Below are 12,256 nucleotides of genomic sequence, written 5' to 3'. Positions count from 1 at the left end.
TTCAAGGACAAGCATTTTGAGACTTTTAGAAGAACGTATGAACTCGTTCGTCCTTTTTGTGTACTTTCTAGCAATTAATTTCTGCGTCTGACTGTGCCAGTGCCCATCTCGTAGAGTTTGCACCGGTGTAGTAAAGTCGCTCTATCTTCTGTTAGGACGGTTCGTTTTAGATCTTATAAACAACTGCGCATACATGCAACACAATTTAACTGGATTATTGGTCCCTTGATACCACAGAATACTTTTCAGTTCACTGTGCCTTTCAACAATCTTTAAACTTTGCCTGAGGTTACGTTTTGTTCCTTTGATACCTCAGAATACCTTTCAATTAACTATGCCTTTCAGTAATTAACAATACCTTTTAGTAATCTTAAACTAAACGTAACTTTATACTGCAGTTGTTGCCTTGTGACCCATAAGATCAGCTAGATAACCTTTCATTTCTTCGTGATCTCCATGAACCTTTGTGACGGTTGACTGTCGAAATATTGTTGAAGAAACATGCCCTTCCAGCCCTGCCTTCTTCCAAGCAGCATTGATAGCAGTAGAGAGTTGCCCAGATTCAAGTTTGCTCCGTTCCAAGACAAAAAAACAGGCATTGACCTGTCATCAATGTACTTGCTCCCTGAATTTGAAACTTGACGGCGCAGTTCACTGACGTAAACTTTCAGATATGAGAATAAAGTTGCTTGGTCTCCTTGGCTTTCTCTAGCCCTCCAATTGTCATATTGGCTAGAACCCCAGAACGGTGGGCATTTGCAATTGTCATTTCTGTTGAAATAACACCTCTTACTAGTGTGTAGATCGACTGATTCATATGTAGGGAGTGTGCTCCACGTAAGCAACTACTTTCCAAGCTGAATCACTATTTTCAAACATGGACACCATATCTGGCGTAACTAACTTCTAAAGATCTTCACTCTGTTTTTGTAAGTGACGGCGGTTGCTGTCCTTTCTGTAGGACGATAACCATAGACGCGCATTCTCTGCAACTTTTTGCACAATAGCTGGATCAACTTGAATACATTCCGGGTTTTCTGTGAGAACGAAAGAGCATAAGTTCCTCAGACTTAGTAAATTAGTTTCTACTGTGTGTGGCTGGTACTTTTTCTTAGCTTGATCTGTCAGAAATTTGTCACGTATCAGAGATTTGTTAAACAAAGATGACTATGATCGACTAGATCAATTATGGAAAGGATCTTGCGCAACTGCGAGCAATGCTGTTTTGCCATTTTTGTGTGGCTGCAAACAGCGGATGGTGGAGGGAGGGACCAGCAAAATGACTTAAAAATCTAGCCTTTTCCTCTTCTTCTTGTAATTCTTCGGTTTCTTCATTTTCAACCTCCTGCACCTCATCATCTTCTTCTTCGTATTGGCCTAGATGTGGCAGATCTTGAACAGAGCTATCCCCCATACTCCCCTCTTCTGTTGAATTGCTGAATGAGCCTTCAACTTTAACACTGGGGAGGCCTTGTGCTTTGCGGGATGATTGCCAGGTCTTGAGGGAGCGGGCTTCCCTTAATATCTGTTTGTCAACAGGAGAACCCTTTTTGATCTCTTTGTGGACCTGCTGAATATGATTTGCCAGGCGCTTATCAACTGAATTGCATCCATTTATAGGACACCTTCGATGTCGGTGATAATCTTTTCTTTTCTTTTCCTGTACAGTTTTCGTAGGAGATTGCTGTACAGGTTTTCATTGAGTTTTGGTTGGAAGCTTTTCCTTAATCCAAATGTGGAGGTGGCCTTCTTTGCCTTTTCCTTGATCCATTTGTGGACATCTCTCAAGTGGCGAAGGAGATGAATCACTTTTGATTTACAGCCTTTTAATGGGTAGCAGCGCGAAACTCTCCTAACTCGCTTTTTTACCACTGTATCATCACGTTATTAACGGAATTTTGGTCTTCAGTCGTTTTGTGAAAAGTATATTCTATGTTGAAAGAAAAAAAAATTAAACTTCCGTTTGTAATGTTGATTAAAAAAGACAAATGAAAACAATGTATTCACTCAATTTGGCGATCAGTGTGAACCGATTGGATGAATAAGCCATTTGGCTTTAAAAATCGGATAGTTTTATCGAGAGGCAAGTATTCTACCTCCAAGTGGCCTGTTCCAGGCTCTCAAGGCGATCGAGGGCTGGAACAAAAAGCTTCTTTTTGGAAGTGATTTTAATATTTTCCAGCACGTTACACCATACATTTTAAAAGTTGTGTGAAGCTGTTCCAGAATTATGTGCCTTCTTGCCAACAACCCCATTTCCCACCCCACCCTTACCTACTCCCTTCGGGTATGACCCATAAGAGTAAATAGTGATTCATGTAAATCAGAAAGTATCTTGCTTTTTTTACCGCTGAAAACATGTTTACTGGTAAGATGAAGTCTTTGCAACCAACTGCGTAATCGGGATTTGATATGCGATGAATGCTAATGCTAATCCGATTAGCGCACTTTGTAGGCTACATTGGACGAATTCATTTCTTTATGGCGTCTAGGAAGATGTATTTTCCTTAACTATCCACTTACAATGAAAGCATCTTCTTCAGTTTATGTTTAAAGATGTGAAGTTTATCAAAGGGCTTCGGAAGATAAGAAACTTTTAAATTTAAAGTTTAGTTTCGAAAAAGGACATTTATGTAAAGCGGCACGTTACATAAATGCCAAATCAATCGCTGTTTTTTGAAATGACATAATTCACAAACGAAAAGACAGTTTCTTGAAACTTTTTTGGTCAATATAAAGCAAAAACACTGTATTGCACGCAGGTATAGTTTTAATCGCTAAAGCTGTGTTTGAGACACGAAATAAGCTTCGCCGCTCAAAAGTAGCTTTTGTAATTTTACGTCGTTTCGAAGACCTGACAGGTCGATGACGAACCATACACTCCGAGGTCATTTCTTTAGCTCGCATTTTCAGGGACGAGCTAACTGGTGGAAAGTGAGGGAATGACCAAAATATGCTAAATGAAATGGATACCCAGCAAACCACGAAAAATTTGACTTTCAGGGCAATAAAATTATGATTCCATGGCATAGGGCATTTACGTACCCTTGAACGCGCTTAAAAATTGTAAAAAATTGAAAATATACTGCTGCGCTCTAAAATTTTCTACGATTATAAAGTAATCGACAGACATTCGTGCCAAACTAAAAAATCGCTGAAGTAATCATTTCTGAATAAGATATGCTCGGGAGACTTGAGATTACCAAAAGTGCCCTACTTTCAATCTGCGGAAGAGAGAGATGGAGAGAGAGGAGAGAATTAACAAGCTGTATTTCGCTTTAAGGTCGTGATTGAAGTTTTTGCTTAAAAATGCTTCCCAGCCGGCAAAAGAATATGTATTTATGAAAATTTGCAACGAAACTAGGGATGTACTCTGCAACTCAACAAGCAAGGGTTATGATACCGCCCGCTGGAAGCGGGTCGGATGGGAAAATACAGCCCACTCTCGGAACCAATCAGATTGGAATTTGTAGAATTTGTCCGCTTACGCATCGAGAAGAAAATATTAGTTACTAGACTTTTTAGCTGTAAGTTAGGTTTCAAAAGTGACATTATCTTGGGAAAACATCGTTGTAACAATAAAACCGGAACAAGTCTTAAATAGACACTTGCCCGGTTTACTCGATGTTCTTTATTGAGGTATGTGTCACGAGGTGAAATGCGAATTGATTGTGTTGAATGGACTACGCACTGGCTAAAAATATACGGCTGTGAGCATAGTTATACACAACTTCAGCTGGGTAAGGATTTTGAGGTTTGAAGAAATGAAACAATGCCTGCGTCAAAACACTGTTTACAACTAAGCTTAATTTGTTTTGTTTGATTGTTGTCTTTTTTTTTTTAGGGGAACCGATCATGTTAAGTTCAGGCGCTTTTTCAGTTGCTCTTTGTTAAAAACCATAGTCTAATATCGTGGTGAATTTATCTCAGTTACAAGGCCCGGGGTTTTGGACACATATTCCCGCTTCTAAGTGAAATCAAGTTCTGGAAAAGGCGTTTTCCATCCCCGGCTCTGTTGGTCCTGTTAGGAGTCTTGCAGAGCTCGTTTTTCTCCTTCTTGAGTTGAGAGGTATTATAGGGGTTCATCGGACAATCTCAGCACCTGATAATTACAACGCAACCAAAACAAGTCGCTTGCTAGAAGGTGCCGCAAAAACCATTTTAATTCAGTACTTAGCATGAATTTCGATGTACTTTAAACTACAACTTCGTTACACAATAAGACACATCACCTTACGGCTATTGTAAGTAACGTTTGAAACTATCAGAAAAATTCATTAACAGTTGACAGTATTGCCTGTTTACAAGGTATTTTAGTGAGAGGTAAGCCTAAGTGTATCACTAACTCTTAATCTTGTGCATGCCGTAATTCTGTGTCGCCTCATTCAATTATAGCAGTATGTGTTTTGCTGTTTTATTAGCGACATCTGTACTGAATAGAATCTTCACTCCCGACTCGTTGTCTCTTACGAGACTGAAGTGTGTCAAAAAAGTTTCTGATGTCTTCCTCTTTCACAACCTGCCGATACGAAAAAGAGAAACAAGAAAAATACTTCAGCTTTAATACAGTGTTCACTTTAAGGTGGCACGGTACACCTTCGGACAGGCAAGCGCGTCGTTTTATTCATCTTTGTGACAAGTTGATATTTATTATTACAATTTGCGTTGAGGTGTTGTCATAAATTGCGTAGACCGACGATTAGTTCAAAATGCTGCAACCCTTAATACAAAATTCATAGGTCGGTTTTGTTACAAAATACTAGTATACCTATTACAAATACGTAAGTAATTTCAAAATACCGCAAAGCAATCCTCAACATAACCATTCCATTTCAATAAAGTCTATGTCAAAAGCCATCAGTTTCGTTTCAGTATTATGTCTTTGCGTACGTGAGTGTCGGTTACTTCTCTACTTGTAGATTACCTTTCCTTGTTCCACAAACCCTCTAAGATACTCTGTCAGCTCGTTTTTCATATCATTGTAACCTACAAACAGACGAACCAGTGTAAGTAAAGAACTACGAAAGACATGAAGACCTAGTAGTCTAGCATCACAATCACATGGAATGAAACTAAAACAAGGAACAAATAGGAGATCAGAGTAAAACGGGAAACTGCCTTGAACGTCCTGAAACTAGAGGGATCGAGAAGTGTTTCGTAGTAAGTATTACGTCTCATTGGTTTGAAGGATAGTGCAAGTTATCTTGACTAAAAGAAAAGTGCAGTAAAGCAAACCCAAGCAGCATAGATATTGAATATCACAGCACTTGGTTTACAGTATTATTAGGTATAAAGCAAAACCTGTATGAAACAGACACCCATATGAGAAGTAATAAAAAAGGCCGCGAAAATGAAGACGGCGAGACACGGAGAAACGTGACAAACGAAGACCCCGAAGCCCTCGCATTTTCACATGTGTCCAGTTTTGACCGCGCTATGCGTTTTTACACTTGAAACAGGTTTTAAAAATGTCGATCAATTATGTGCAATGAATGTCAACAGCAAGGGGCAGGTTCACGTTTGTGGTAAAATCTTCCATTATTTCGGTGACCGGAGATGGAGGTGATCTTGCGATTTTTTTGGCCGATCATATTTTACAATTTGAGCCGGTGGTAAAACGTGACGTTTTGTCAAGACAATCTTTAAGTTTTCAAGCGTGTCAATACGCAGCCAGGATGTTCATAGTAGTTAGAAAATGGTAGTAAACGAACCGCGACAACACATACACTTTTTGAAAAAAATAATTATACTCGTGGAACTATAGTCTAGCGTGGTATTTAAAATTAATGTTAATTTTGGTCTTACCACTCTCAATCGCATTGAGGTTTGCATTGAATACATCATTGCTGGTACATATAATAATAAAACATCATAATATAGTTGTACTACTTAATTTCAATTCAAGATTTTTATCCACACACCATGCATGACCTCCACTTGTGGAATACGCGCCATGTTCTGTAGCGCCTGCATGCCACTCTCATATGATGAAACACTGGATATCTTCTCCCTGCCTCTCTGCTCATAGGCAACCATTGTGTCAGATTCATCAGTCAGATACAATACATCCAATGATCTATAAAGGGACTATAAGCTAAATTGTCATACTCTAATTTGCCAAGTAAAAAAACTGTGAATTTTGACAGCTAGGGTGTAGAATTATTTCATTCAATAACATCCTTACCACACACTTATCACACTTGCATAAGTTAGACCGCCACCCAGTATGCCAATAGGCTGCTCTGTTTTCGACTGTTGTCACACTTGCTTGAAGCTGAACAAGCTTGCAATCTGCCGTAGAGTTTTCAAGTTTTGAGGCATTACAGTCATCTGCAGCGGATTTTTTCGCTTTTTCCACAGTCGTTACTATGTCTGATTTGCCTGAGCGATTTGGCTTTTGAGAATCAGAGTGAGGTGTTTGGGATGTATCCTACAACAAAGAATAAATCACTGATTCAACATTGAAAATACATTTATTGCCAAGAGTTTTACTATATACCTTAAATATCTGAATCTAACACGATGATACTCTGAAAGAGAGAACTAAAGTAGTTATGCAGTTAATTATATCATAACAGACACCTCCACTGAAAAGAAGGACACCTAACCTCCCTTAAAAGAACACTCCTGAACTTTCTACCGTTCAAAATCTGTATTTTCTAACCCCTCCAAAGAAATTAGTGTCAAGAGAATTTCTAAACCAGAATCTTCTGGAGAATACCAAGCACAGTTTTTACGTTCTCTGTTGGATCATAATTTTATTAGAAGATTGGCAGTACAGGGAAATCTATTGATTATTCTATTCCCTTTAGCCCAGAAAACATGTTACAGAAATGGTTGTGTTCTCACTTGTCACTAGACAATGTACAACGTTAGGCAACTGTATTTTCCACAATTCAGATCAACTGTCTCTTAACCCATTAAACCCTAAGAGTGGCTAACATCTAATTTCTTCCTGCAATTCACTCCTGAATCGCACATTAAGGTCATAAGAATAAAGGAAGTGGACACCAGGGAAGGAACCCTTTGATTGGCAAACAAATTCTCCTTGTCAGCACCTTAGAAAATGTACAAAGAAGAGTGAGGAGAATATGTATACTAATGTTAGGGTGTAAAGGGTTAAATGTAAAATGAAAGGCAAATCACTGTGAAAGTTGATTTTCAAACACGGAAAAATCAACAAACATTGATTCTAATAGTTCAAAATAAGAGTTGTTTTTCCTCTCATCTGACTTGTTAGTGACTCACACAAAATGGAACACAAGGAAGACAAGTTTTAATGCACACTCGAATGCGACACTATAGACCAGAACCTTCAGTCTGTGCTACTGATCCAATTGTAGCTTTGTATTGAGGATGGGTGAAGTAACAGACAAAGCATTGAGCTTGCTTAGAAACAATTATGTTTAAAAATTCCACCTTCATTCTTTCAATGCAACTTTTTCTATTGCCTCAATGGATCAAGATCAGTATGTATACATGGTTCAACTACTGTATCATAACCTCAATGGGTCTTCTTATCTCGTTATCAAAACATTTGAAGATGGTTTGATATGGAAGTTGCATTCTGGATTTTAACCCAAACTATGAACAAGAATGTGGTTTTTATATGTAGTACTGAACAGTAGTGTAATCAGGATAATTTGACTGTGATAAACTCTCTTACCAGCCTGGAGCAATCCTGATGGCCACTTCTTTCGCCACTGCCCATGGAATCATGATATCCTTTCTCACTCACCAATTTGTCTCCTCTACCTGAGTCACTTAGCTTTTCGATATCAAGTTTACTTTTTGTTTCCTGCTTAATATCCACTTGTTGATTGGGGCCAATTGAAGACTGCTGTTGTGGCACTATCATCATATCAGGAAGTTAAGAAATGCTACTCAGCATTATGTTCATATTAATTCACTGGGTGCAAATCAATTCTTGTCATGCGTGTATAAGCGTATGCAATGGCATATGAGGAAAAATGGTCACATCACCAGACACATTTTCTGCTCTGACTGAGAAAAGAATACTAAAGCCTTTAACTGAAAGGCATTTAAATCACTTCTAAACTATATAAACCTGATTTTATTATTTATTTCTAATGTCAAATGCGTTGTTAAGTAAGCCACTAAGCCAAAAAGATAAAACAGGAATAAAAACAATCAGTGGCTACAATTCACCTGAGAGAGAGATATAAGCTTGAAGGAAGCTGCATTTTGTCATGCAATCATCGCATACCATCTCTTGAAATTCACCTCCTGTTGGTGGAAGGCTTCCCAAGTGCTGAAAAACAACACAGATGTGAAACACTCTAAAATTAGAAGTGAAAGTACAGAACTAGACTATTCCCTTACCATAAGATATCTAAGTCATCATTCACCCAACTTAGAGGTCCCATGTGCTTCCAGTATCCAAGGAATGGATACTGGAGCCTATTGTTTCACTGGTCAAAGACATTCAAACCTCTCCATAATTTTAACCCTGACCTCTGTTTGGGTGTATCAAATAATAGGTTTTCAGTTTCCCTAAAAAAATTCTTGGTTTGGCATGACTAAAATTTATGATGGGAAATAGTTTGTGCTGATAATATACTAATTTTTGTCATGTCAAATGCTGAACGAGTGAGTGTCTCATTTTTCAGGATAATTTCCTCTGTAGGAACAGCTAATTTTTTAGATTGAGGGACTCTCTGTGTCACTCACCCTTGAGTGGTACCAGTCCTCACAAATGATACATTGAATCATTTCATCTTCAATCTGTAATTGACATATATCAAAAGAAATTTTAAACTAATTAAGAAAAAATCAAAACCTTTACACTGGTGTTACAAGGGTTTTTGAAAGAAAACAAAAAAAGAAAAAAAAAAAGAATCATAAATTCCATCAGACATCATATAAAAAAAAATTTGGGTTACATGTATACATTTGGAATCAAAGACCTAAGGTACTAATAGTGTCTTATCTCTCATGAGTATAGGTAGGTTGCTCCAAATAAAGTATCCACCCTGTAGTGTTAGTGCAGGAAGAAGGTTGGAGAAAAATAGAAAAACATACTATGTACCCCTTCAACACATACATCTTTAAAAACCCTCTATAAGCAAACTGAGTCAGTGACCTAGTACATAAAGCTTACAGGACAATTCCTAAAATGCTTATCTCAAATGGATCATATTTCTGGAATATCAGCATGAGCAAACCCAAGTATAAAGTTGTACCTCATCCTCCAGATCAGGATATGGTCTGTGACAGGTGCAGTAAACTCCTCTGAAATTTTGATTGTATTTGTTCATAGAATTCTCTGGTCCTTTTTCCTTGAATAATAAGAATGTGAACAACAAGTAAGACCTAACAAACAATCACAAGACACATGTGTAAATGTTTTATTCTGCAAAATAACCATTAGAGCACAAACTCCCAGTAATTTGCTCCCTTTCTGTCTGGGCTTTGTCTTTTGCTTTGTTTGTTTGCAGCAGTGACAAAAAGCCATCATTTCATCACTGTTCACAAACCAAACACAAGAGCAATCTTCCTATGGTTTCAGGCAGTAGTGCATATCATCAAAAATTTCCTTCCACATGTTTGAGATGTTATGGCATAACATTAAGTTTACTTGATAAAACAGGCTTCTCAAAATGGCAATGATTAATACAAAATGATCTAAACAAAACTATGAATAAATGACTAATCACATGGTTAACGAAAAACATTTACTTTGCCCAGAGTTTTCAAATAGTTGACTTGGGTTTTGTTTGCTTCTTTAAATTGAGTGTCTTGCAAAATTGCGGATGGTGGGCTTCTCAAGTGGTAATCAAGCACTACCTGAATAGCAGTAAGGCATTTTTTAGGGTTAAATTTTGTCTCCCTTTTCTTGCAGATATGTAAAACTTCTTAACACACCTAATCAAGGTGGCTCTCTAAAGTAGCTAAAATATATGCAACTTTTGATGGATGAAGAGCTTTGAACAAACTATTTGTTTAACATTAGGTTTTGTGTTCCTGGCAATTGCAGTGAAAGTTAACAATAATCATGCACCCAGGATTTCTTTTTAGGTCATATGGGTGCATCATAGACTGATGCCAAGGCAACACCAAATCATTTAGACAACCAGTTTTCTTAAATTTTCTGCCTATTTACATAGCTGTGTAAAATTTCAAACAAAATTTTGCAAATTTCAACCAAAGCCTTCAAGGAAACACTAGAAAAACACTTATTTCCTTTTTTGCACTTTTGTGATATCATGAAATTTTGAGACTTCAGCATGTGCATGCCTTTCAATGCCTAGTAAGATTAGATGTTCAAGGTGTGGTTACACCAGAAGTGCATCAGCTGTCAACAACTTACTGAGTACAACTTGCACTTGAACCCGCCAAACTTCTTATTTCCACAGTCACACTGAAAATTTCTGAAAAAGTTCAGGGTATATCAGTAGGTTGATTGTTATTGTCATTCGATTTACTCATTTATTAAAAATAATGATTACCTGTATATTTTTTTTGTGCCAAGTAACAACTAACTTCTGAAAGTACAATAATCTCTTGTTGCTTACTGGTAAGATGAAGTCTTTGCAACCAACTGCGTAATCGGTATTTGATATGCGATGAATGCTAATGCTAATCCGATTAGCGCACTTTGTAGGCTACATTGGACGAATTCATTTCTTTATGGCGTATAGGAAGATGTATTTTCCTTAACTATCCACTTACAATGAAAGCATCTTCTTCAGTTTATGTTTAAAGATGTGAAGTTTATCAAAAATTGCTTAGCTGGAAGAAGGAAGGAATTTCAGGAATTTTACAAGGAATTTCTCATGTATCTAGACCCCCCTCAGAGGTCATGCTTACCGAACAAGTTATCCATCCCCTGCTTCCTTCATCAATTTTGCCATCTACACGAACTCAGATTCTCACTGAGAACCTTTACTGTATAAATATTCTGTGAGGAATATTATGGTAAATTTTACTAACTACCTTTTGGTGTAGAGCTCATACAGAACATGTCCATCGTGACAAGCCAAGGTACAAGCCAGACATATTCCAGCGGGCTCTTTATCTGGTGGAGAACATGTTGAACAGGCATAGAGAGCTTGCCTCTTCACGTACCCCTGCAAATAATAGGGATATACATGTATGTATACTGCCGTATTTACCCGTGTACAAGTTGACTCCCCATTTCTAAGGTCAAAAATTGCATTTTTGAAACCTTCTAGTTAAAGAAGTAGAATTCAGACTGATAGAAATTTCCAAACAAAATTGATCTTTTATTTCTGAGGATGTATTGAAAACACGGTGAATTAAAAAAACTTCAGAGCAAAATGTAACCGTGTACTTTTAAGTTTATTAGCAGTTGTTTGTATCACCACGATTTAAGCATACACGAGCTCTTCGATTTACTAGAGAAGTATTTAGCCATATTTTGTAAATCGCGTTGAAAATTAAATCTTCTTCCATTTAACCAACCTTTATCTAAATGTTGAGTTTGAAAGGAGATTTAGTAGACCGAAGGAATACCGAAGAGCTTGGAAGGACCAAATCGCACTCTACTCAGTTCAATTACCATTAAAATACCCTTAATGAACAACAAAATTTTCTTTAACGCTGTAAAAGTTGAAAACATCCCATAGAATTCACCTTTCTTTTTTAGAGTGTTGAATTGGCCACGATCAATAGATGTCAGCTTTCATACTACATGTGTGGTCTAAAAATATATCAGGTTATCCCAGAAAACTTTCCACTGACTTTGATCTCAACGCGAAGGAAATAGTATCAAAGAGGCCGATATTTTGATATTTTGTCAAAGGTTTTGTAAACCTCTGTATTTACTCTATCAGAGGGAAACCTATCGCACCCAAAAATATTACAAACCTTGGCTTTGATCATTTCAACACAAACAGAACTTACGGAAAGATAAGTGCAGTTTTTGTCGTCGCTGTCCCCTAAAACAGCTCTTGCTTCCTCCTCTAGTTCGTTATCTTCATCCAGAACGTCTACCATCGACACAACTTCATCCTCAAGCACTCCAGCCTCCATTTTTTCCACACGGAAACATCAGAACACTAATAATAACAAAATGGCGGGAACATTCGATTGCTTCGTCACATGATACTACGTCACATATTCTAATACCAATCTCTCTCGGACTATTACAACGGAGGAGGAGAACGTTCCCAACATGATCTCGAGACCGAAATAACGATTATCGTTATTTCTAAATTGGCACCAAATTTATGGATATAGTATGGATATAGTAATTTCGTGGCACTCTTTACCA

General features: G+C 37.5%; 1 protein-coding gene and 1 non-coding gene across 3 annotated transcripts; both read right to left on the bottom strand.

Annotated features, from left to right (window-relative positions):
* Positions 1-252: 252 nt before the first annotated feature.
* On the bottom strand, positions 253-1,345 carry LOC113682174 (uncharacterized). The gene has a single exon (XR_016188532.1). It is a non-coding gene; the product is annotated as an uncharacterized LOC113682174 (transcript).
* A 2,795-nt stretch (positions 1,346-4,140) lies between these two features.
* Positions 4,141-12,245, bottom strand: LOC113682175 (putative E3 ubiquitin-protein ligase UBR7). 2 transcript variants are annotated; one of them, XM_089212721.1, is made up of 12 exons: positions 11,887-12,095; positions 10,957-11,090; positions 10,331-10,391; positions 9,700-9,807; positions 9,204-9,299; positions 8,692-8,745; positions 8,170-8,272; positions 7,667-7,851; positions 6,185-6,430; positions 5,922-6,087; positions 4,925-4,986; positions 4,141-4,519 (listed from the first exon to the last, which is right to left on the bottom strand). In XM_089212721.1, exons 1-12 carry the CDS (start codon positions 12,013-12,015, stop codon positions 4,418-4,420), a joined length of 1,446 nt encoding a protein of 481 aa, XP_089068847.1. In that variant the 5' UTR covers positions 12,016-12,095; the 3' UTR covers positions 4,141-4,417. The 2 variants fall into 2 exon arrangements, with proteins under 2 accessions (XP_089068847.1, XP_027055128.2); XM_027199327.2 differs by lacking the exon at positions 9,700-9,807 and having other exon boundaries at positions 11,887-12,245.
* Positions 12,246-12,256: the final 11 nt, after the last annotated feature.

This window comes from Pocillopora damicornis, chromosome 7 (assembly GCF_964200805.1).
Source record: "Pocillopora damicornis chromosome 7, jaPocDami1.2, whole genome shotgun sequence".
Classification (NCBI taxonomy): domain Eukaryota; kingdom Metazoa; phylum Cnidaria; class Anthozoa; order Scleractinia; family Pocilloporidae; genus Pocillopora; species Pocillopora damicornis.
The sequence above is the reverse complement of the archived record's forward strand: the minus strand, read 5'-3'. Positions and strand labels throughout refer to the sequence as shown.

What these genes read in the sequence shown, in the direction of transcription:
- LOC113682175 (XM_089212721.1), bottom strand. Translation starts at nt 12,015, where the DNA reads ATGGAGGCTGGAGTGCTTGAGGATGAAGTTGTGTCGATGGTAGACGTT. An exon ending in ATCCTGATCTGGAGGATGAG is followed by an intron (nt 8,746 to 9,203) that starts GTACAACTTTAT and finishes TGTCAATTACAG; the next exon opens with ATTGAAGATGAAATGATTCA. An exon ending in AGGACTGGTACCACTCAAGG is followed by an intron (nt 8,273 to 8,691) that starts GTGAGTGACACA and finishes GTTGTTTTTCAG; the next exon opens with CACTTGGGAAGCCTTCCACC.